Source organism: Athene cunicularia (genome assembly GCF_003259725.1).
Source record: "Athene cunicularia isolate RWA chromosome Z unlocalized genomic scaffold, athCun1 chrZ_part2, whole genome shotgun sequence".
Taxonomy (NCBI): Eukaryota; Metazoa; Chordata; class Aves; order Strigiformes; family Strigidae; genus Athene; species Athene cunicularia.
The window spans coordinates 17,741,747-17,768,404 of record NW_020799143.1 but is presented as its reverse complement, the minus strand read 5'-3'; the positions used below and the strand labels follow the sequence as shown (position 1 = coordinate 17,768,404).

The following is a 26,658-nucleotide window of genomic DNA, read 5'->3' as shown; positions in this document are numbered from 1 at the left end:
TGAGGTGCAGACATCTTTCGTATAAGTAGCTAAGCTTTTATTCTGAAACAAATATAATGTCACAAATAATTTAAATGTGATTTGGATCATCATAAAAAATGGAGAATGTGATAATTTCCACTTACCCTCATTTTCAAATTTTAAGATACTCAAGCAAACATGACTTTTTCTCATGTCTATGGACTTATTTTTGCACACTGTGAATACCATCAGTGATCAGAAATTAATCACAAATCTGGAAAATCTCCTAACATTAAGATTCAGACAACTGTAATCTTGAGAGTTTTCCTGAAAACCAGAAGAGGTTATATGCTGAAGAAATATCAACAAAGTATTACTAACTGATTTTAAAACATTATATCTAATTCCAGAAATGTACTTTCTAATTTTCCCTCCAAACTAAAGAAAAAATTAATTTTTCCAAACCAAAATTATTTATGGAGAACAATGATAATTACAAAGAAAAAAATTCTATTTGCTGAAACTCAGGGAAGATTTCCAAAAGGAAAATGAGGTGTAGAAATCAACTTTGTGTTTTAAATCTTTTCTGTTTCACAAATAAATCTACCACAATAATTGAAAAAGTTGTGTGTCAATCTGGAACTTAATTGTATATGATAATTTAAGGTTCACGTGACCTTTTTTTTTTTTTAAACTCAAAGCTACAAAGTTTCATTGGAGAGTGGGTTTGGAGAGGGTTTGTTTTTTTTTTACTAGCCTCAAATTAAGGATTGTTTCCATGCTGGATGTGTTTCTACATGATCAGGGAAGAGATAAAATGCCATATGATTAACTGCGGTGAAACACAGCTGGAACTCTTGCAGAGAACTGTTATATGCCATGCAACTGTTGTGACTATAGTAGTAAATAATTAAATACAAAAGAGAAGGGAAAGGGGGAAAGAGGAAAAAAAGAGAAAAAGGGGGGAAAAAAAGAGAGATTAAGAGAAGAGAGGAATTTTTAAAATGCTTTCAAATGACCAATTCATTGGCAAAAAAAAAAAAAAAAAAAACCAAAACACCTATATAGACTCACCATCATTATTTATATTATTAGAATTTCATAGCTGATCAATATCCAGCAGAATACACTAAGACTAAACAAACTTCTAGTAGACTGAAGGAACCTGCTTTAAGAATAGTTTGAGATACATAAGGTGACTGCATTTATAATGATTATTGAGTATCACTCCAAACTCAGAAAATTTTCCCTTTTACTAGAATCCTCTGATAGCCAGAAATCTTATGAACTCCATCTAAGACTATAAATGGCAAATATACTGTAAATCATGGTGATATTCAGCATACTGTCTCTCACCCTTCAATTTGCTAAGGAAGATAAGCCAAACTCATCGAATCTAGTTTCATAAGATAGGGTCTTGATTCCCCTTATGTACTCCTTTTGGCTTTTTCCTCCATTCGTTCCAATTTGTTCCTTTTGAACATGGATGAGCATAGCTACAGACAGTATTTTGCATGGAACTTCTTGAATGGCTTACACAATAGCACTGATGTGCTCATATTTCCTACTGAAAATGCTTTTTGTATTGTATGTATTCCACAATCATACCTGCCTTCTTCATAGTCTTACTACACCAAAGACTTAGTTCTCCTGTGATCAGCTGGGTCACACCCTGCTCTTTTCTAGTATTTCCTCCTAATGTGTTTCAAATTTACAGAATAATTTGTTAACAACTGAGTAAATTACTTTGCATCTTCCACTGTGAACTGTCTCCATTTCTATTACTCAGTCCTTAATGTTATCCAGACCCAGTTTGACTCATTACTGAGAATACTTCTTAATATTATCAGCAGATATCAGTACCAGTTCTACTTCTTGGAAGTCATTAATAGTAATGACAGGATCAGGGTAAGTTCTTCAAGAAACTCCATTAGTACTACAGTTCCACATACAGCACTACCTGTTAGTTAATTATATACTTTCAAATCTGTGCACTTATCTTCAGGTTTGCTAACACTTTCATATATTTTGCAAAAGACCACCTTTGGTAAATGTTAGGATAAGGCTTTTAAACACATCACTGGGAGGTTTTTTGTTCATTACGAAATAAAATTGGCCCTACCGGCCAATTTCCAGAGGAAGATACTACACTGCTGAATAGGAATGCTAATGTAAGATTTCAGTGAGTTGTGGGCCTCCTAGTCAGAGTTCATGTTAGATCTACTCTGTGATCAATCTTTTGAGCAAGGATGACAGAAACGAGAACAGAGAAGGAAATTCTTACTCAACTACCAAGACTCATGTCTTGAAAAAACTACCAGTAGAACTAAAAATGCTAGAATTATTGTCTATACAGTGGGGTATAAAGAAAAACTACACAAAAAGAAGCAAGTACTGATAGGATGTTCAAAAAACGTGGTAATGTTATATTAGCCCAACCACTAGAAATTAAATGATAAAAAAATCTCCTTCCAATTCTGTATAAAAATTTTCACTGAGGACAGAGTCTTTCATCAGCCACCATGTGATTAAGTTGGGAAGTATCATAAAGAAAAATATGTTGCAAAAGAATATTCAGTTTTATTCATCTTCTGATAGCAATTCTCTTACAAAAAAAATATTCTTGTACTAGATATGACTATAAACAATATTACTTTTGCCACCTAGTAGCAAAGGAAAAACTGGGCAGACTTCATGGAATCACAGAGAATCACAGAATCGTCTAGGTTGGAAAAGACCTTGAAGATCATCCAGTCCAAACATTAACGTAACATTGACAGCTCCCAACTACACCATATCCCTAAGTGCTATGTCACACCGACTCTTAAACATCTCCAGGGATGGTGACTGGCCACCAACTGGATTTAACTCCGTTCACCACAACTCTCTGGGCCCGGCCATCCAGACAGTTTTTTACCCAGCAAAGCGTGTGCCCATCCAAGCCGCAAGAAGCCAGTTTTGCCAGGAGAATGCTGTGGGAAATGGTGTCAAAGGCCTTACTGAAGTCAAGGTAGGCAAGGTCCACAGCCTTTCCCTCATCCAATAAGGAGGTCTCCTTGTCATAAAAGCAGATCAGGTTTGTCAGGCAGGACCTGCCTTTCATACCCCCATGCTGTCTGGGCCTGATCCCCTGGATGTCCATTATATGACTTGTAGTGGCACTCGAGATGACCTGCTCCATGACCTTCCTTGGCACCGAGGTCAGACTGACAGGTCTGTAGTTCCCTGGATCCTCCTTTCTGCCTCTCTTTTAGATGGATGTCACATTTGCCACCCTCCAGTCCAATGGGACCTCCCCAGTCAGCCATGACTTCAGGTAAATCATGGACAGCGGCTTGGCGAGCACATCTGCCAACTCTTTCAGCGCCCTTGGGTGTCACCCATCCGGTCCCACAGACTTGTGTGCATCCAAGTGGTGCAGCAGGTCTCTGACCACCTCCTCTTCAGCTGTGCTGACCTCAGTTTGCTTCCCCTCCCCATCTCCCAGCTCCTGAGGCTGGGTGTGCAGGGAACAGCCAGTTCCACTGCCAAAGACTCAGGCAAAGTAGGCGTTGATCACCTCAGCCTTTTCCTCATCCTTAGTTACCCTGTTTCCCTCTGCATCCAACAAAGGAGCTAGATTTTCCCTAATCCTCCTTTTGTTGTTAATGAATTTATAGAAACATTTTTCATTATCTTTAACAGCTGTAGCCAGGTTGAGCTCTGGCTGTGCTTTGGATCTCCTGATGTTCTCCCTGCATAACTTCACTACATCTTTATAGTCTTCATGAGAGACCTTCCCCCTCTTCCAAAGGCAATAGATTTTCCTTTTGTTCTTGAGATCCAGTCAAAGGTCCCTGTTTAGCCAGGCTGGTCTCCTTCCCCACCTGTTTGTTTTCCAGCACACGGGAACAGCCTGCTCCTGTGCCTTTAAGACTTCTCTCCTGAAGTATGTCCAGCCTTCCTGGGCTCCCATATCCTTCAGGGCAGCCTCCCAAGGGATTTTGTCAGTCTTTTGAACAGGTCTAAGTTAGCCATCCGGAAGTCTAAGGTGGCAGTTTTACTAACCCCATGACTTGTAACATGAGGTTCTCTGCTGAATGCTTAACTGCAACCAGACATATCATATTACATGTACTGATACAGGAATAAAATCTTATTATTTATAAAATTATCAGAAAAAATAGGGTTTTATTTCTAATATGTGCTAATGCACTATTAAGAGATTAATTTTGATTAAAATGAATGTAGGTAAATAACACAATTTTGCCAAACAAAATTTATCCTTAGCTTAAATTCCTTAAAGTTAATGGAAGTACATGTGGGACAGGTTAACCCATTAGACTTATAATTCACACTCTGAAGTAAAGTTCTTAATCTTATTTTATCATTTAACTCCGTTTCCCAAAACTGCTTTTCAACTAAGACCTTTGAAAAGAACTTAACCACCTAAAGAACTTAATGATTAATTAGAGCAGCAATTCAGGGAAGTCCTTAATATTAATTAAAAAATTAACCAGTGAGTTCTATGCAAATCATTCTGTTAATCACCTTCTTATATTCTACCCTTCTTACTGTCTTTCATTAGCCTGGAATTTATAACTCTGTTTATCATTTTTTTTAACATAAATAAACACCATGCACTTGTATAATAAAAGAGCCACAAACTGACAGTAGATAGAGCCATAACAAAGCACGCTGAGATTCTCTTCAGGAAATACAGTGTTTGCTTGTAAAGTGTTTCAGGGGGTTCTTACAATATTTTGCTGTTCTGTATAAGAACTGTTTTGGTTTTTTTTTTTAAAAAAAAAAACAATTCATTTTTTGACAGTAATTCAGATCCTTAAAAATGTTCAACTAGTTCTACTGCCTAGGTCCTTTTTAATGTTCCCAGTCCCAAATAGTCAAGAAGTGACAACCATAAAAGCTTTTTCAGTCACATTAACACCGGCCTGGTGTCAGACTGCCTTTCTCTAATTCTGGCAAAGCCTGTGCTGCAACTTTTACAGAGGGCTCCCATCTAATTATATCAAAAGTATTGAAAATAAAAATGCCTCTCTTCTGGTTCAGTACCAGTTCAGCTCTCTCTGGATCAATGTCCCCGGTGTGGAAGCTACAAATCAAGGAATATGCTGCAAAAAATGCTGAGAATTCAGAGAAAAACTGAGACCAACTAGAATTCGAAAACAAGTATTGCATTGACTTGTAACAGAATATGTTTAGTTTAGCAAAGAGAAGGTTAAAGGTCTTTTCAGATGCAACTTTAAAATGCAACTAATACAGCAACAAAAATATCATAGAGGGAATTTTAAAACAGCAAGCAGAGCTACTGGAAGACCCAATGATTGGAAGATGACACCATGCAAAATCTAGGTTACAAGCAAGCAACAAAGGCATGGCTCTGAACATGTTAAGAAGAATGGTGGTAGCTTCTCTATGCTTTCAAACCAAGATTCAATCTTTTAAAAAATTTGTTGTCTATTCCAACCATAGCTATCATACTCAAAACAGAAAATAATTCTAGAAAATCCTGGGTTTATGCAGTAGAACTGACAAGATGACCACACTGGTACCTTCTGTTCTTAAAAATCTATGATTTTCTGAATGCCATTTTGTCTAACATAAAACTGTGTAGTCACAATGCAGTAATTTCAGTCTGATTGGTTTTTTTTCTGTCTTCTGTTATGTTTTGTTTGCTTTGCTGGCTTTGCAATTTTTGTTCCTTTTCTTTTTTGTTTGGTTTTTTTTTTTTGTTTCCTTCTTTTTTTTCCTCCAGGAATTGGTCAAGGGGTTCCAGTGGTGGCCCTTATTGTGGAAGGAGGTCCCAATGTTATCTCCATTGTTCTGGAGTACCTACGTGACACTCCTCCTGTTCCTGTTGTGATATGTGATGGCAGTGGCCGGGCATCTGACATCCTTGCCTTTGGTCACAAATACTCTGAAGAAGGAGGGTAAGTCATTCCCTAGTGTGTGTTATTTCTCCATCCACAAGTTCAATTTTGTGGTAAGGTAGAGCCCAAGAAATTATTAGCAATACCGTGCAAAAGCAATACCTTCCTCACATGACTGTTTCCATCATTAACATGGGTCAAATACTGAAGATACCCAGAACAGAAAAAAAAAAAAAAAAAAAAAAAAAAATAAAACAGAGGTGTAGAAATTGTATCATACAGTTACTTGCCATAACATGTAACACATTGACAAGCCCAATGTGTGGTATCTTGCAGTTACAGGTCAAGGGATTAAAATCAACAGTCATGGGGAATTGTTTTCATTGGCTTAGATATGCAATTTCATTATAATATACTGTACTGCTGTCTTCAGGTTTCATTTACCTCTGCATGTTCATATAAGCTCGTTTGTATCTGCCTTGCCTATTGGACGTGATTCTACACACTCACCTGTGATCACACATGACTGCTTGTGCAGTGTTTGCACTGTCTCAAATTTCTTTGCAGACTCAAGGTGAGGGAAAGATAGTATTTAGCTTTTATTATAGAAGATTCAAGCTTGGGTTTGTTGAATCAGGCTCTAAGCATACTTCACAAGTTCCAAAGTATGTATTATTACTGAATGCCCAAGTCTTTAATAGTCTTTGTTTTCTCCTCTACCCCCAAAAATATGTGAACAACCATAGAATCACAGAACAGTTGAGGTTGGAAGGGACCGCTGATGGTCACCTAGTCCAACACCCCTGCTCAAGCATGATCACCTAGAGCCAGTTGCCCAGGATCATGTCTGGATGGCTTTAGAATGTCTCTAAGGACAGAGACTTCACAACCTCTCAGGGCAACCTGTGTCAGTGCTCAGTTACCCACACAGTAAAAAAAGTGTTTTCTGATGTTCAGAGGGACCCTCCCGTGTTTCAGCTTGTGTCCATTGCTTCTGACCCTGTCATTGAACACCACTGAAAAGAGTCTGGGTCCATCTTCTTTATACCCTTCTTTTGGGTATTTATATACCTTGATGAGATCCTCTCTGAGACTTCTCTTCTCCAGGCTGAACAGTCTCAGCTCCCTCAGCCTTTCCTCAGAGGAAAGATGCTCCAGTCCCTTCATCATCTTAGTGGCCCTTCACTGAACTGTCTCCATCATGCCCATGTCTTTCTTGTACTGTGGAGTCTAGAACTGGACACAGGACTCCAGGTGTGTCCTCACCAGTGCTGAGTACAAAGGAAGGATCATCTACCCTGATCTGCTGGCAACACTCCTAATGCAGCCCAGGATACCATTAGCTATTGTTGCTGCAGTGGCACTTGGTGTCTACCAGGATTCCCAGGTCCCTTTCTGCCAAGCATCTTTCATGCTGGGAGGCCCTCAGCATGTACTGGTACATGGAGTTGTTTCTCTCCAGGTGCATGATTTTTCATTTCCCCCGCTGAACTGCATGAGGTTACTCTCAGCCCATTTCTCCAGCCTGTCAAGGTCCATCTGACAGAGGACAGGAGGGGCCTTGGGTATATCAGCCACTCCTCCCAGTTTCATATTGTCAGCAATTTGCAGAGTGTACACTCAGCCCTATCTTCAAGATCATTAATGAGGATGTTGAGCAGGATCAGACCCAGGATTTGTCCTTGGAACACACCACTATTTGATGGACTACGACTAGACTTTATACCACTGATCACAACACTCTGAGACCAGCTATTCAGCCAGTTTTGAATTCACCTCACTGTCTGCTCCTCCAGCCCATACTTCAACAGCTTCTCTGTGCAGATCTTGTAGGAGACAGTGTCAAACACCTTACTAAAGTCTACATAGAAAATATCCATTGTTTGTCCCTAATCTGCCAAACCTGTCAGTTCATCACAGAAAGTGATCATGTTGTCAAGCATGATTTCCCTTTGGTGAATCCACAATGACTATTCCTGATCATCTTCATGTGCCTGGATATGGTTTCCTGGATGAGTTGCTACATCACCTCTGCAGTGATCAAGGGGAGACTGACCAGCCTATAGTTCCCTGGGTCCTTCTTCTTGCTCTTCTTGAAGATAGGAGTGATCATTGCTTTTCTCTAGTCCTCAGACAATTTTTCAGTTGTCATTATTGTTCAGAGATTAGGGTGTGATCTTGTAATGACATCAGCCAGCTCCCTCGGTATTCATGAGTGCATCCCGTCTGTCCTGATCCAATGTCAAGGGAGGTTTCAATATGATCCCAAGAGTGAAATTAAGACACAAAGTCAAATGCTGTACCCCCAAAACAGTTTTTTATTATTAAAAATGAAGAGGGATAGCAATAGAACAGAATGAAAGGAGAAGAAAGAAATCAAGCAAGCATCCAGAACAGGGTTGCAAGAATAGCCACCACCATGGATCCAGCAGCATCCTGTTGGTCCTCAGTCTTCAGTCCTTTGGTGGTGGGTGCACACCGAGCAAAGCTCTCTGTTGTCTTTTAAGCTGTTTTATCAGCTGATTATCTTATCTGCCCACCTTTAGTTTTTCTTCTGGCAAAGTCCTTAGCAGTACAAAAGACCCACAAAGTATCAGGCTTACACAAAGGCCAGTGATCAGCAGTCCTTGTGCTTGATGAGAAACACCTGGTTTCACTCAGTCTCCCTCTTTGAGGCTTATCTAAGGAGTTTGTCAATACAACTGCAAGGGAGTGGGAGGGTGCATCCTTTGATACACTCCCACTTCCTTGGGTGACGTTCCTTAGATTAATTACTAAGGGCACAGCTGGTCCTTGATGAATGATCGAGGCCTTACTGACAACACCCTGTGACACAAAGCACACACACAAGCAAGCTTTGAGACAATCATTTGACATTTCAGTCTCTCACATCATCAGGGTCCATGGACTTACGTATGTCCAGTTTGTTTAATCATTCCCTGACCTGATCCTCTTCCAAAAAGGGTATGACTTCTTTCCTCCAGACTCCCTCCTGGACTCTGGGTCCTAGGACTGAAGAAGGCAATCAGTATTTCAGCCTTTCACATGTCCTATGTCACCACGTCCCCTGCCTCATTCATTGATCTTGGAGGTGGTGATACTTGAATATTAACCAGCTTTCTTGGGCCCTTCTTCCCTCTCGGTCTTATCCCATAGGACTCTTCCAAGCAGATCCCCAGAGGCCAAAGTCTGCTCTCCTCAGATCCAGGGTTGTTAACTTGCTTTTTGCCCTCTCCCTCCTCTCAGAATCCTGAACTCCACCATCTCACAGTCACTGCAGTCAAGGCTGACTTTGACCCCACTGAGTCCCTCTTTGTTGGCGAGTATGAGGTCCAACAGAACACCTCTCCTCATTGGCTGCTGTGTCACTTGGGTCAGGAAGTTCTTGTCAATGCACTCCAAGGAACCTCCAGGATTGCTTATGCCCTGCTGTGTTATCCCTCCAGCAGATATTGCAGTAATTAAAATTCTCCATACGGATGAGGGCCTGTGAACATGTGGCTGCTCCTGGCTGGCTGTGGAGGGCCTTCCTCTTCTTGGTCATGCAGCCAATAAACAGACATCCACTACAATGTCACCTTTACCTGTCTCCTTTTTAATCCTAACACATAAACTCTAAGTTAGCTCATCATCTATCCCCAGTCAGAGCTCTATGCACTCCAGCTGTTGTCACATAAAGGGCAACTCCAACTCCTCATCTTTCCAGCCTGTCTTTCCTAAGAACTTTTGTATCCCTTCATTGCAACATCTCCAGTCACAGGAGCCATCCCACCATGTCCCTGTGATCCCAACAAGATCATAGCCCTGCAACTGCATACGGGTCTCATTCATGTTTATTTCCCATACTGTGCACGTTAGTATACACACACTTTAGAGAGGCATCCCAGCATACTATTTTCCCAGACAGGACTTTAGGGATTTCTCCATAATGGTGCCCTGTAGGCACTTCCTTGCTTACATAAAAAGGGAGGTGAGTCTGCTTAAGGCCTGTGGAACCCATCTCTCACAAGAAGACACTGGTCTGCAAGGAGAGTCCCATGGTCACAGAAGACAGAACCATCACCAATACCAGCTCTGCAGCCAGCTATTGACTTATATTATCAGTGTCTTCCTCCCAACACCCTTTTCTCTGACCAGCAATATTGAGGAGAACACCATGTGGGACCCCACGCCCTTGACTACTGCTCCCAGAGCTCTGTAGTCACCTTTGATACTCTCTGGGTTTCCCCCTGCAGTATCATGGGTGACCATGGGGAACAACAGCAGGGGCTAGTAGTCAGATGGTCATGAAGGGAAGCTGCTACAAGTATACTTGAAATTGCTAATGTACAGGGGCCTGTAATATAAGACATCTAGTTTTAACGTTGAACATCACTTGTACTTTACTAGCTTTTTTTTTTTTCCTGTATTTTACTGTATTTTACTGTAATGTATATAATTTCATTGATACTTTTTCCTAACTACCCTCTGTAGTTCTTATCTCATTACTCACTTGTAAGATGTTTTGAAATCTTTAACTCCTTGCCTAGAAAGATAAGGCAGAACTTGGACAGTCTGAAAAACTCCCTGAGTACATCCCTAATAGCAGGAACCTAGAAAAACCCCAAGTGCCTAAGAAGATGCCAGTGTCAAGATAAGTGCTGAAAGTTGGAACAAACAGAAGCTGAAGGACAGATGAAGTAACTCTATGACTATATATGGACACTAGAAACCTAAACTTCACTAACAGACAGTGTGAGAAAGGCTGTGAGGACCCCTAAGGAGGGGAGAAGACCCTCACTCTATTTTTACTAAGCACACTCAGACTATGTAAATTAATTCTAATAACCATTAGCATAAGACTGACTTTTCTGAGAAACCGAATGCATATGTATGCTTTTTGTACATATTAGTCAGAGAATTTTGTTAGTAAGCATGGCACTTGTGGTGAAGCGATCCCCAGTGCTGCAAAAAAAGAATACCTGCTTAACAGTTATGTCACCGAAATCCAGGATAAAAATAACTTATCAACACCAATTTGATGCAGATAAGCAGACACTTCTTTATTGACGGCTGGAAGTGTAGGGGAGTGCTCTCACCAACAACACGTGCCAGGCACCAGAATCATACACTTTATATAGAACTTACTCATACATAAGCATACAACTTCCAAGAAATCATTAACACATTCTCTCCTCCCATTTCCGATTCTGCGCAGTAAAGGTTAGAAATGTCTAGAAATGGGTCTGGGGTGTGATGTGAGTAGGTGGTTCATGAGTCGGTGGTCGCGATCTCCCCCTGCCGGAATTACCTTTTGCTTAAGGACACAGTTTTCTTGGCAGGTACCTGCAAGCTGTTACGGTGACTTCCCTCAGTTCCCATTAATCCTCAACCTTGACAACTACTTGCATTCTTTTAGTCCTATATATGTATTATCAGATTACAAATCACCTCATGTTTTGTTACCTAGGCTCTAACTGTTCTTACTAAACAATTATGACCAATCCCTTCAGCCTTGGTACGGGGAATTTTAGAATAGCAGTCGGTTGCTAAATTCAAAATACAATAAAATAAATAATTTTTACTAAAATATCCCTTAATTCTATACTTATATTAAAATCAAACACAATTTAATTTCAGTTGATAATAAAATCAGTAACAGTTAGACTCAATTCTGACTGTTGAGTGAAGCTCTTTTTTTCAGTCGGACAAGCTTTAGGAGTCCCTCCACAATATCCCCATTCTGGGCCCCAGCAGGCAGCAAACCTCTCTAGCTAATAGGTGAGGACGGATGCCTCTGTCCCTTGCAGCAGGGGGACATTATAATTGCTCACTGCTTCTTCCTGGTGGTCTTACATGGGTTAGAGTCAGGTGGCACAGATCATTTGCTTGTAGGTACATGTGTCTCCTCTTTAACTTTGAAAGCATTGAACCTGTTTCGTAGTCGTAAGCCATTAGGTGGGACAGGTGCCTTGGTCTTTGTGCCAGCAGTCACCAGCTTGCATCCTTTCCCTTCTCCAGAGGTTGCACTTATCTAAATATTAGGTGTGGACACTTCCTGCATCTATATTGCAGTTGGGGTCCAGGGTTCTTCAAGCTGTTGGATCTCTGAGAAAATCCTGACTATTTCCTCTTCATCTTTTCTGATGCTGAACAGCCTGTCCCCTTCCTTCTGTAACTTCTATGCTTGATGGCACAGCTCATCTAAGGCAGCAGGCTTACAAGTAAGAAAACCATCTCTCCTGAGATCAAAGATAGATCTCATAGCCTGGGACTTGGAGACCTTCATCCACCATCCAAAGCACTATCTGAATCAAAGCCTCCTCTCCAGCAGGGGCAGCTACTCCAGCACCTACCAGGAAAATTACCCTGTGGTATGTCACCACTACACTTGAGACTATTTACAAATAGAACAAATTCAGCTGAGATCTCCTTCTTTGGACCCTCTTGGCCTGGTTCTTATATAGGCCTCTCCTGAGCACCAGCTATTTAATAGGTGCTTAATCCTCCCTAATAAGGTGTCAGTTGCAAATAAGACTACAGGCACCCTGGGTTAAGGGCTCTCATCATGCTAATTAGAAAAAGCTGTCCCTTTCTCAGGCCCATACCTTTATGGCTGTCCTTACTTCATCCTTACCTGGCAGCAGCAGGCACCCTCAGAGGGTTACCAGATCTTCTGCAGTGATAATGGACTGTGTGCCCCAAAGTTCCCAAAGCAGAACTCAGAGAATGCTGCTCAGAGTAAGAAATAACAAATAAGAGAGGATCTAATAATTTGAGACCAAACCCCCTTTGAATTCTTACACCTAAGAGCTATTTCATACTTTTTTTTCTAAGTAGCTGCAGTAATCTTCTGATTAGGATTCATGGGGAAGGGACTCATTTCTCTGTGTGTTAGAATATGTGAAGATACATATTCAGACCTGCAACAGACTCATGCAAATAATAGAACATAAATCTGTAAAAACTAAGCTCTAGGCCAAGCGTTATTATATACTACTGTTTTTTAAGAAGTGTGATCATGATTTACTCAGCCTAAAACTCCTCCTAAGAATAAGATAGTTTTCCACAAATATTTAAATCAGTTTTATATTCAGGTTCATGTGTAGTCCAGTGTTGCATCTGGGATAGACCTGAGTGCGCCAGGTTTAATCTGAATCTTTGAGAAGTTGTTTTTCTGTTTTCAGTGACCTCACTATTAACACATTTAACATAACCTTATTTAAACATGTTTTATTCCTTTGCTTGTTATGTACCTATACAATTTCCATCTACCTTGTCTGTGTTCTGAGGTCATTATGAAAAAGAATATAGCAAGAAGAGAATGTATGCATTTTATTTCAATGTATAAAGGTGGCATATAAGAAAGAAGAGAGAGACTTTTTACAAGGTCCTGTAGTGAGAGGACAAGGGACAATGTTTTTAAATTGAAAGAGGGTAGATTTAGATTGGACATAAAAGGAAGACGTTCTTTATGATGAGGGTGGTGAGACACTGGAGCAGGTTGCCCAGAAAAACTGTGGATGCCCCCTCCCTGGAAGTGTTCAAAGTCAAATTAGGTGGGGCTTTGAGCAACCTGACCGAGTGTAAGATGTCCCTTCCCAATGCAGCAGGTTTGGATCTTGGTAATCATTAAAGGTCCCTTCCAACCCAAACCATTCTATGATTCTGTGATTGTAATTAATCATCACAAACTGTTGCCTGTAAGAAAGGCAAGTGATAGAATCACTTTGAGGCAGAAGAAGCAAGTAATCTTTTACCTGAGATGCTCAAGTCTGGCTTTGTGAAAGCTATTATTCTCCTTACTATGGGTCTTCTTTCTGTGGTGTTGCCATTCCAGGTGCTGCCTGCAATATTATAAAATAGCTTCTTTTTTTTTTTTTTCTTTTTTTTTTCTGTTCACCTTGCACTAAATTGAATGCACAAACTATGAAATTTGTAAAGCTAACTAGTGGGAATTCCTGTGTGTTTGCCCAACTTCAGGAAAACATCAGTCTAAAATGGAATTTTTAAAGTATACCGCAAGTGAAACACCATTGTTTTTTACATTCATTAAACTATTTTACCCAAATGCATTAGACTTCAAATACAAACTGGGTACTTTTTCCCCTTTGTAGCTTAGTTCTGAATAGTGTTTAGCAATATGAGGAGAATACTGAATAATTGGCACATTAACTGAGTTCAACTGCTAGCTTTTTCTTTTGGATGTAATCTAAGTAGGTTATACAAAACTGTGTCTATTAGACTTTTCATCAATGTAGCACATTCAAATTTCATCCAGAATTAAAGTCTGCAATCCCCTGTGCAATCAGACTATAGAGCCAAAACCCTATTTTTGTTGTGCCTGCTGTCTGCAAATCAGGGTCTTCACTGAGACACATCGTATCTTCCAACTGCCATGCACTGGATAGGGAATCTAAATCGTTCAAAAACCACATCATTCATGGCAGCCACAGACTCAGCATTTGCATGTTGATATTATCATACTGCTTTTTCAGTGTCTTAAATTCTCACCTATTGCAGACCAATGTGGATTAATTTTCTACATAATAATAATGTATGGATATGTGTACAAAGCACTGCTGTGAGTTTTTAAGTTTATTGGAAACTTTATTTCCTGAGGGAAAAGAACTGTGTCTGGAGGTGAAAGAGGACAAAATACAGCTCTCTGCTTGAGTTTTGATCAGTGTGATGCCAATCCGTCCTCTCAGAGAGATCCTTAAGAGTGTTGGACAATTGTGTATCAGCCCAACAGGTCTTTTTATACTGGATTTCACAGAACTGTGATGTGCTTTCCTTCCTTCCTCATTATTTATCCTTCCTAACTGATTTCACATAGCAGAAAGCAGAGATTTCACTCACATAGGGCAGTCTTTGGGTGGATATTGTAACCATAAGCAAGCTGAGCTGCAGTGGAATGAGGCTGCTGGCACAACACAGAGAGCTGTATCTGCACTGCCTTGCAGGAGGTGTTGCCTGCAACTGTGTGGTGTACCAGGAACAGGTCAGAAGGAACTGTGAAGCATACCTTGAAGTAAATACTAGTCTGGAGCTAAGTCAGTTTTGAAGCCTCAGTATCTCATCCATCTCATTGAAGTTTCAGGGGGAAGGCAAGGCAGATATGCAGTTTCCTACTGAGCTGAGGTTTCAGCACTATGAATATCAGATATGCAGAATCAGCAGGTGGGGTTTTTTTGTGTTTGCCACAACTTCAGTTTCAGGGACTACATATTGCCTTGGGGTATTAAGAATGTACAAATTTGCCACATTTTGCTACAAGCAAATAAAATTCTTGGTAGTAAACTGAGTAAGATCCCAATACCTTTTACATCTTAATGACAAAACTGCTATGTACGCTGGATAACCTAAATGAGAGGGCGGCTTAAATGCAACCTTCCCCATGTGGTCAATTGGAAGAATTCTTTGGCGGCTCATTGCTATTGCTCCTAGTCTAAAGATCAGGTTCTCCAGGCTCTGAAGCACTTAATTTCTCATTTACTTAAAAGCTGAAAATGTGTTAAGGGGTAAGAACGTAAGATTGGTCATAAATACCCAAATTTAGTCCCCCTACTAAGCCCTAAGTGAATATCCTAGTTGTTAATAGCTCTTGTCCAATAAAGCCAAAGTATTATTTGACTGTATAATCAAGGATGCCTTCTCGTTTCATTGTCTTGCATAAAAGCACAAGCTGAAAGTAAACCAACTGTGAAGTGCAACTATTTATAGGATCATTCAGTAGTTTTTAATCCTCAGAGATTTTTTAATTAAATGATGAATTTAAAGTGAGAAAAATGAAACACTATGTTAAAACTATGTCACTTCTTAGGCAAATATTTCCTTACGGAATGGGAAATGACTTGTAATATTTGAATGCAGTCTCCAAGCTGAGTTTATAGCATATTAACTACTCCATCAGTTCTATTCCTGCAAGCATGAGAACCTTAAGGACTTCAATTCTATACTATAAAAGTCTACTTATTGCCTAATTCTCTGTGCTTTAAATGAGCATCCTCATATGAGAATCATTGTTTGCCTTTGAATTGATCTGTCTTTGCATCCACTGTGGCATAGTTTTTAGAGTTCATAATTGAAGTATATTACTTAAATCTCTTTTTTTTCTAATAGGGAAAATATAGGGATTTTTATACTTCAACCAAAAGAGATCAGAATGTAGGTACGATGTGTATCTTCTGTATCCCCCATGCTGTCTAGCACATCATGGGGGATCATGGGTACTATCACATCTGAATTATTTTGTAAGATTGTTTTCACATTGCATATTTTGATATCTTTACTTTTCTGTCATAACGAAGTACTTTGCAAATCAAAAGCTGTATAGAAGCAGGTCATTTCTTGTTGAAATACAATCATCTCTCTTTTGGTGAATGGACAACCATTTAATAAACACAGTCAGGAAAAAATGGTGTAGAACAACCACCAATGGAAAGCTGCAAGTTAAGCTGATTCCTCATAAAAGAACACAGGAATCAGCCCTGTTTGAACAGAATGAAAGAATAATTACATTTATTTTCTGTCTCTTCTCATAACAATACTATGCAAAATGTGTGGATTTAAAAAGTGTGAGAAATTCAGTCAGTCCCACAAAGTTGCACAGCTCTGTTTTATTTGTAATCCCAATGGAAGAAAATATCAGCAGAGCCTCTGGTCATGTTTCTTAAATATAGTGTGATTGAAGTGCAAATCATAATTAAAACAGAAAATTCCCTAAGCTTCTTATAAAGGAGGGCACGGAATAGTTTTTCACATCACACTGATATTTTATGGATATATTTACTTTATCCTGAATAAAAAGAATAATTTAAAAAAAAAAAAATCACAGATTAAAAATTAGAAACAGATTATATACAATTCATTGAATGAACTGTTTCATTTAGAGAATTTCAAAACATTTTTATAACAAAAAGTTTAAAAAGATCTGTAAAGAACTTGCATTTTTAAATTGCATTAGAGCATTATCTTTATAAATAGCTAATACATTGTATGATTCCAATACTAAAAATCTATGGAGAAAAAACCCTAGACAATTTAGGGAGCTGGCTATGGACCAGATCTTTCAAATCCTCTCCAATGTTCACTACAAAATATATGCCATGAGTTTGGAAGACTGTAATATTACTGAATGGAATGTCTATTATCTACTCAAATATTAGGCATGTCTTAAAGAACAATTTCTTTCTGAAGAGGGAGGATGCCAAAATGCTGTCATCTGTCTCTTCTGCATCAGCCAAAGCAAAGAAGGGAGTTCTGCTTTGCTGTTTAATCTTCCAGTGTATCTTGGACAGAAATAGAATGTCATTTTATTTTCTTTGTCAATTCATGGTTTTAACTGTCCTCTCCTGATGGATGCAAGACATCTGTCTCCCTTTTCTCCTGTGGTAAGGCCATACAGTTCAGTTCTGGTAATGTGTTGCATCAAAACTAATGTTGGCAACTTCTAACAAAAAAAAAAAAAAAAAAAAAAAAAAAAAAAAAAAAAAAAAATTTTTTCTGAAATTAAATGTAGATGTATGTAGATGTATGTAGTTTTTGCCCTGGAAAAAAAAAAATAGTTGGATATCTAGGCTGTTGGGAAAATGAGCTTATTTTAGGTGTTTGGGGAATGAAAGAACAGAGTTGAACTATGTGGGGAATGGGAGAAATTAACGGGTTAAATTGTCCTTTTGTAGAACATTTTGTTTAGGCAGGAGCAAGTTACCTGCGGTTTTGTTTCTGTGGCACATTAAGTGGAATTCAGGAAATCAGGAAAAGGGCCATCAAAATGCCCCAAAGAGGACTTTATTGGTATGTTGCAAAATATTTTCAAACTGAAGCCTATCAGAAAGATGAAAAAAAGTACTATCTTCATCTGACAATATCCAGTTTTCTTAGGGTAGGAGTATGCTGACTTGGAAGGAAGTCACAACCGTAGAGTTTCAATCTGGTGAACTGAGCGGTTTCATGCCTATGGAGCTTTATGTATATGAGGTTCATAATCCATGACAGAGGCTGCTGAATATGTAATGTTCCCAAGTCAGTGGACAAGAATCTTCTGTGTTCTAAGTTAGACCTAATCACAAGGCTCAAGGAGCCATCTCTTTTCCCCCCAACTCTAAAATTAAGAATCTGATTTTTTTAAATGTGTGCTAAAATTTTATGTATAACAGATGTGGCTGTGTTTGCATAGTGGATATATCATCATCCCACCTGCAAGTTCCAGCTATTTTGCTCACAGTTCCCTGTGAAGTTACTTGTTTTACATGCATTGGATTTGGTGAATGCATTGTAGATTTATCCTTCAATAGCCTGACACAGTTTGTATTTGCCCCAGATGGGTTACATAATTGGGAACTTTGATCTGATACTTTCTAACATTTATAGATTCCTAAGGAGTAAATGTGTTACAGTTTTGATATGATTGATTTTAATTAACACAAAGCTTAACTCATCTATGATTATCAGAAAGCTTGCCATTATTGTTGCTCTGATTACAATTACTTCAAGTTTTTCATCTCATAACAGACTTGTAGAATTGCAGACCAATGAGGTGTTAAAAAAAGTAGTAAGGCTAGCAAACCGCATAAATCAATGATAACAGGAAGTTTCTGAGCAGTGTTACATCAACAGATGTGTACCTCTGTAGTTAGGGAACGACTTCTTTAAAATAAAAAAAAAAAACAAAAACACCTCCACATCCTTCACATGGTATTGCTTTACATGCTGTTTAAACTTATGATACAATACAATGATAGCTTTAATTCAGGAAGGAAAAGTGATGGCTGCTTCTGAAGCTTCAATTTTGCTTTCAGACAATGCTTATGAAAACAAATTTCTTTTGCTTTCTATGTGTCTTAGCCTGAGAGAGAGAGCTCTGCTCTGCTCTCAGAGAGAGCATTTCTGAAATGAAATTTTATGTTTGGATTCTACACTTTTTTAAAGGAAAATTAAGTTATGATGAGAAAACAGGATGGTTTTCACCCCAGGATGTTTAGAAATATTTTCTGAAGTTCTCCAATTTCAGATTCTTCCAATTTTATGTATTTTTAAAATACTTCATACACTTTTCATACTTTTTCATGTACTTCACTTTCATATATCATTTCAAAAGGAGAGCTTTAATTAATTCTATTTTTAGATTGTCCAGTTGATGTTTCTAGGAAACTTATTCTTAATGATTAACCCCTTTTTTCTTTCTTAGATTGAAGGATGGAAAACTGCTTTGTTCTGAAACACTTATATTTACAGTGATAGCACCATTTTGTTAAGAACAGCCTTCCGGATTAAAGCAAAGTGCCCACCAATTTTTTTTTAAAACCCTAAAAAAGGAACTTCATTATATCATATTAATTTGCAACTCAAAGTATGTTAGTACTTTTCAGGATGTCAGCCTTTCCAAGTTGTTTCTCTTTAACATTGAGTGAATCTACATTTCTACCTGTGCTCTGAAATCTTGTTTCATGTTCCCATGTCTTTGAAACATTCTTGCAAGGATGCTTCTATACAGAAGGTCAAGTTACTTTTCTTATAACCTGAACACAGACTGTCTTCTGCTGTCAGCTCTCACTGCTGCCCACCAAGAGGGTTGGAGGTTTTAACTCATTGTATGCTGCCTTTTTGTGAGGGCATCAGGTCACTCTGCAGGGAAGAAGTACTTAAGTAGTGAGTGAGAAGTAAATGCAGTGTTGTCACCTCTTTGCTATCCCAGGAAAAAGCAAAACTGGGGCCATACTGCTCCTCAGTGAAAAGAAGTGCAGAGGTAGACTCTCCTCCATCCAAGGGGAGTCTGTTATAAAGTAGAAGGAGCCAGGCATAGAAAGACAGTGATTCACAGCATGGTCTAAAACCCCGTGTAAACTCATTTTAATTCAAACACATTGACATATGCCTTACAGGCTTCTTTGTGAAGTGGAAGTCCTACTAAACATGGATATTTACAGTAAAAGTCAAATTTAGAGACTACAGAACATCTGCACTCCCTATGCCAGGCCTCCTATATTCTCCTATGCACCTTTATACCTCTTCCCCATTCCTGTTCATTTTCTCTTCTAACGACATGTTTGCTGTAGGTATAAACACTAGATAGTTAAATCATATTTGAAATGTAATTGTGTAATGAATATCTTGCAGTCTCATTTGGGCTTCCTTGCTGCAGAGAAACACAGATAACTTTTACCAATAGTATGAAATCAACAGGGGTTTGGTCATTGTTCTCCCAAAGAAGCTGTCATAAGCTGACAATGACTTTTAGATACGGTGCTGCTTCTGGTAATTATTTGCAGTTGCTGCAGGGCTAAATCTTTGTTTATCTTCTGTCATAAAATATTAATCATAAAGATTCTCTCATTTTCATTCCCCCAGCTGATCAGCAATTACTTATCCTGTAACACATCTGACTCAGCTAATTTGAAACACTCAGTTACAATTTTTAAGTGAGAAAACTTCTTGGTGTAGAAGCTTTCATTCATCAAATGATACATGTTCTAAATTAGAGCCCACTATTTTGTAAGACATTAAGAACAGCAGTGTTTCACCCAGAACAGCCCTGAGGAATTGGCTTTTTGATATCAAGTGGTAGGGTTCAAGTACTAATATTCCATGTTATGTTACTATTTATTTCTGCTGTTAGCCCACTTTTTTAGAGCACTAACATTAGCACTGAGGAGGAATACAAAAATGATTACTCTTCAAACTCCTGGAAGATGAGCATGAACAAAAGCAAAATGGTTTCTTTGAGTGCACTCAGGAACAGAGAAATTATTTTTGTTGCTTTCTTAACTGGTCCTGTGCAGCTTCAATTAGGTTAGGTTGAAACTGTTAGGAAAATAAAAAAAACTAACAACACGAATACTTGTAGTTTCATAAAATGAACCTTAAGTTGAATTCTACTAACTCACTGATAGAAAGGGGTCTTCAGTTTACCCTGAAATGTTGGTGTCTGTCAAATCCAGACTGTCACTGTGGTTCTTGTTTTTGTTAGGAAATCCCAAAGGCCTGATAGTTTGAACCATCTTCTCTCATGCAATATGTGGGAACTGAAATAAAAACTTCAGAGATGAGAGACTGCAATATGATCAATGTGTTTTTCTAGAACAGTGTTTTCCAATTTGTTTTCCAATGGTTTCAGCAATTCCTGTCCTTGAAACCCGCCCAAAACAATGTGAAGTGATTTGTTGTCTCTTATTTGGTGACCTGTAGATGAAGTTGCTATGTTCCCTCATATCTGTTTTTCTACTTCATTTTTTCTTTTTGAATTTCAGACTTATCAACGAGTCTTTGAGGGACCAGTTGCTAGTTACCATACAGAAGACTTTCACTTACACCCGAACCCAGGCACAGCACCTTTTCATTGTCCTCATGGAGTGCATGAAAAAGAAGGAGCTGGTATGTTCAAGCTTTATTTAGAGGCAAAGAGAGAGCTGTATGCATTGTTTTGATCAAGTCTTTCAGGTGCCTGTTGAAGGATTTCACAGATCTAATTGCTGTAACACAGACTTTAAAAGGATATTATATCATGCTGACTTGTGTTTGCTTTAATCTACATTTTCTCATTTAAAGTGATTAATCCAACAAATCTGTTCCCTTTGTAGACTCCTCTACAGTTTCTTTGACAGGACAAAATCCAACTAGTAGAGTATGGATATTACTACTTTTCAGTCATTCTCAGGCATATTACGATTAAAATTCTACCTCATTCAACTACAGAAAACCTCACAAGGAAGCATAATTGTTTATTGGTTACTTGGATCACATTTTAAAGATGCTGTAGAGTTACACAAGTATCACTAGGGCTATTATTTAGTTATGGAGATGTATGACCAGAAAAGAAAACAGTTTGTCTCCAAGGCTCCTATTCTGCAGTGGCATATCCCTTTAACAAATATTTACACTGTTTTGAGGAACGCAAGATCTTTCAACAGTTTCTGGGAGCTCCACAAGACTGCTTTTGCAGAAGCATTTCTGAAGCAAACTCACATTGTTAAAAACTTGGGGTTCAGTTCCAGGGATTTTTATTTCTTACAAACTGACTCAACAGACATGCTTCAATTTTGTAACTTAATCTTTCTTCTAAGCTTTGTTTTCAGTTCATATCATAGCTTCCTGGAATTCCAGGCTGATGACAGTCTGCAACACTTTTTTATAGAGTTAACACTCAAGAGGAAAGACTGACTCAGATGTTTTACAGAGGTTTCGTTTTCTGTAACTGAGGATTTTTGTGACTTCATCCTCTGCCTTTTCATTTTAGTTGAAAATATGCCACAGAGTAATTGACACTGGAGGGAAACAGGGAAAAGCAATTAGGAAATGTTAATAAAAAAGGCTGTTCTTCTAGACAGAGCTTTGTAAAATATAAATTTCTTTACATGGTTTAACTTGCCAAAGCACAGTATTCTGTTTGTTTTGTGTATCCATCAAAAAGTGGTCAGCATTCCTTATGCATAACATGTGCCACAATCCCCTGGCATGTACATGGACAATGACAGACAGGAGAAGATCCTAAGGACAAATTTTTTTTGAAGACATAACAGCAACATGCAGTTCCATTATGCCATTGCAATATAAATGATTGATGAACTGGACATATAGCAGTCCCTGCTGCCTTCTTCCTCCCACAGACAGAACTGAAACTCTATAGCAGACTTTAAAACACCCTTTAGCTATTCACAAGCAGTCAGTGCTTCATACACAGTGCAGCCCATAAGGTATAGTGTCATCCTTTCCCTAGGTGAACTACATCAAGCCCAAAATCAGGTGTTCTGAGTTTGAATGCATACCACTACCCTAACCATATGTAAAGAGAATACATTAAAACAAGTGTTTCCTTCTGGTATTTCAGTTGTACTCAGTGTTAATTTTAACAGTAGCATGCTAGAAAGATTTTATGTCTGAGATGTGGTTTCTAGGCTAACGGTGTCCTTTAAGACTCATAATCTTCTATGTGAATGGATAAGATAGGTGATAATCATAGTGATGAAGACAGCATTACCAGAGGAGATGAATGACCTTGGAAATGTGATGTGTTCCCAGGAGCAAGTGGTTCTACAAGTGGAGCAAGTGGACCTTCATTGGTTCTACAAAGCCAGATGTTTCATATTTCCACATCTGTCACAACTCTTGTCCTTCATCAGGCTTGACCTCCTAATTTGGCTGTGCATAAGGCAAAATACTGCTTGAAGAGCGGACTTCATAATTAGTCTGATCTCCTCCATAAAGAAACAAATAGAAGAACGATGCAAAAGATTGTCTCAGAGCGCTCAACAGCAGCCAGATTGATCATGGCTATTTCACCTAAGTTCATGGTCAGTGTGCCTGACTGTTTGACTTTGTGGATGGTGAATTCATAGGGAACAAAGTAAACAGTGCAGGAGAGGTTTGTCATGTTACAGTGTGCTGCTAAACAATTAAGTACAAACAGTACAGGCAGGAAGATGCTCTTATAGTAAAGTACATAGATACAGATGAATCTCAGACATGGAGAGAGAAAATAAAACACAAGTTAATCTCTGGAAAGGAACAAAAAGCTATCTTTGAAAATTTTCTTAGAATACTTACTTAGAATGTGTAAAAAGACTGGCATCTCTTTTTATAAATTTGACGTAAATGTCGAGGCTGGGGAAAAAACATAATCGTAGCAAAAATCACCCCTTTAAAAGAACATCAGATTTTTCAAGTTCTGACATTTTGGACTTCAGTCTTAAAGAATTGTCTCTGAACTGTATGCCCAGAGAGCATCATTATTATGATGTGCAATGTTGCATTTATTTGATAAAGTGTAAGTTGGTTTGTTGTATAAAATCAGAGTACACAAGCTGAATTATAAGGTGAGACCATATCAGAGGAGAGATCTGTTAGGTTTGCAAGACAGAGCAAATTCCACTTCTCAATTTAGTGAGTAATTTTTACTGAATTGAAAACTTCATGGTGTTGATACTGCAAGCATCAGCATTTATATTCAGAAATCTGTTTGGACCACGGTTGATGAGGTCTGTGGTATAAAAATCTATTTTAAATGAAGTAGACTATACAGGTCTGTATATATAACTGTAGATTACAAGGTCAGAAGAGTGTTTTGTATATAATTAATAGATTATCTACTGTCACATTTACATAGAATTCTTAAAAAAGTTTATGCCAGGAAGTTTCTAAAATAAGAGCATGAAGGCTCATCAAAGCTAAGTGGGCAGGAGGCGGTATTGCAAACTCCAGTCCAAATTTTTTTTCAAAAAGCACCATGAACATTTTTTCTACATGTTCCTGTCTCTTGCATGCGGCTCATGAGAAGCTAAAACAGCCCATTTGATGATACCTTGCCTGTCAGTAAAAAAAAAAAAAAAAAAAAAAAAAAAAGAGGAGGGGAGGTGGAATTTAAGAAAACAAAGAAAAAATTTTTGCTTAGGACATTTGCATTCCATATCAATTAGTCCAAAGCTACCATAAAAATGGAATTCCATAAATGGGGAAAAAAAACAGAAAAAGATAAGTACGAGAGAGTTTTTGATCTTTCCTTCTACTGCAGTTACCTTGCTCATCTCAGAATACAGAGAGCAGGTGAGGGCACTGCCTGCACTGCTCATCCTGGCAGGGACATTTCCTACTGGAGCCCCAGCTTGGCTCCAGAGTCAAGTGGCACCAAGGAAGGCAATCCCTCAAGACAGCAGATTTGGAGACTTGAGATAGTACATGAAAACACATTGTGTTAGGTTATAGTTCAGAAGTCTGTTTCTAGCTGTGCAAAATTTACTTCTGTCTCAGTAAACAAAATAATTTTATTATTCTCCCTTAAAGACACTAGTTCTGGTGTTTGAGTTTTCTGACAAATATAGGCTTCTCCGTTCTTTCAGTAGTACTAATCATTTTGTTTAGATTAGCATGTTACTGGAGTGCTTTGTTGACAAATCACAATGTGAATTTTCTCAAAAGCCAGAATGTGCTTTCCAACAAGCTGCGTGGATCCATCTGTGGAGCTTCTTTGGGCAGGAACTGGGAAAGGCCACTTTGTGGCAAGCCAGAAAGTTCCATGGCCCTGAAAACAAACATACTTGTTGCAGTGAGATACATTTTTCATAAAACTAATGCTTCCAAAATAGTGCTTTGAGAGTGAATAGACCTGATTATATATCAATTTAATAGAAAAGGCATTTGACATGAATCAGGATAGATCCAATCTTAGTACCTTAGTAATCAAAAAATGGCACATTAACACCAGCAGTAAAGACTGTGTACTGCCTCCTGTTTTTTTTTAATACCATGAACATTTTCTGCTAAATTTGCTTCCTTGAATATTCGAAGATTCGGTTACTACATTAAGCAAATTAATAGTGTCATTGCCTACCAGTGCACCGCAAGAAGGGTTTGCAGAATGAAGAGCATATGGATGGTGGGCATACGTTTGTGTGCATCCATGAATTCCAGGAATTCCTTTCCATATAGAGGCAGCAGACACAATTTAATTAGCTTCTTGCTAAAAGAGAATGAATAAAGTCCCATCTCTTTCTCATGTCAGCTAGTAATGGCTATTTTTAACTTGTCTCTCTTTTTTGTTATTCCTGTACCTCAGTGTATGGTCACTGTGACAAACATAATGGTTACTTGGGGATAGTGTAAACCTTACTTCTACTTTGTGTTGCTGAGTGTATATAAATGGTAACAGACCATTTCAGATGACTTTATGACTAACTTACAACTCTGGTGATGTCAGGTTAAACAAAGCCAGTGTCATGCTGAAGTAGCTGTGTTCGTCTTTCAAAAAGAGATGGATTGAAATTGTCCAGAAATGCATAGTGCATGAACAGGCTGTGTTACAAGACTAACATTCATACCCTAATATTATCTTACTAATAAAAGGCTTTGACTCAGCTTATTGATTACTGACCCAAAGTACTGGGAAGCTGTTGAGTGATTTAGCAGTTTCTTTTCTATTTGGACTATGAATAAGATCTATTCATCTTCAGTGGTTTCAGTTTTGTCTGACTGAAAAGGCTGTCCATGTTTCTGGAAGAGTTTATACTGGGAATTGTACATCTAAAATTGTTTATTAGCATACACATAGATATGTTCTGAATTCAGCATTAGCTAAATCAGATGGACTTATAAGAAGTTGCCGACATATTGTCAGTTCATTCCTTTGGCCCTTCACAAAAGTTGAAAAGTTCACATCCATTTTTTAAAATAAATTTGGCTTAAAAAAAAAAAAAATCAGCTAAGATTTTTTAATGCTGATGGAATCTTTTTTGTAGAGGGGGCAAAAGAGGACTTAGTGACTTCTCAAACAGAAAAATCAACTGTAGTTCCAGCAGGAATATAGTTGCTGTGAACAGCATGGAACTTGACAGTAGACATCTGGACCAGGAAAGCATCATGTAACTACCAGACTGGTGGTTGCTGAAACAACTCTTGTGCCTTCTGTGGAAACACTAAGATTTCCTGTGTAAAGTGTACTGACCCTAATTCATCCTCTGTGTCCAAATGGAGATGCCAGTCCTCTTCAAGGGTGACTGTAGCAGCTATCCTAATTTTAATAAAGGTTAAATCTCCTGTCCAGTCAGTGCAAATCAGTAGGATTAGTCTTGTATGAGGGCCCTACCTCTGTAAGTAAGCGTAAAGATGATGATTATGGAGTCGTTTTAAATTCTGCAAACGTATTTTGATTTCTTTTTGCTAAAGAGATAAAACCATATTTTGTTTTTTCAGCTGCCAAGAAGTCAGATCAAGTAAGCTGGACTTTGCCATTGACTCCACAGAGAACGAAATCTAATCCTCAGACTGGATTTTTTTATTTCAGTAATTCAGCTAACAAGTTTCAATAGCATAGCAGCTATATACATTAAAAAAAAAAAAAAAAAAAAAAAAAAAA

General features: G+C 38.4%; 1 protein-coding gene across 1 annotated transcript in view; it reads left to right on the top strand.

The window, feature by feature from the left end:
* Window positions 1-26,658, top strand: part of TRPM3 (transient receptor potential cation channel subfamily M member 3) — a 324,961-nt gene that overhangs the window by 200,193 nt on the left and 98,110 nt on the right. The window contains exons 7-8 of the mRNA XM_026866467.1: window positions 5,717-5,891; window positions 21,065-21,188. Coding sequence (XP_026722268.1) covers window positions 5,717-5,891; window positions 21,065-21,188 — 299 coding nt within the window. The remainder of the gene's footprint in view (window positions 1-5,716; window positions 5,892-21,064; window positions 21,189-26,658) is intronic.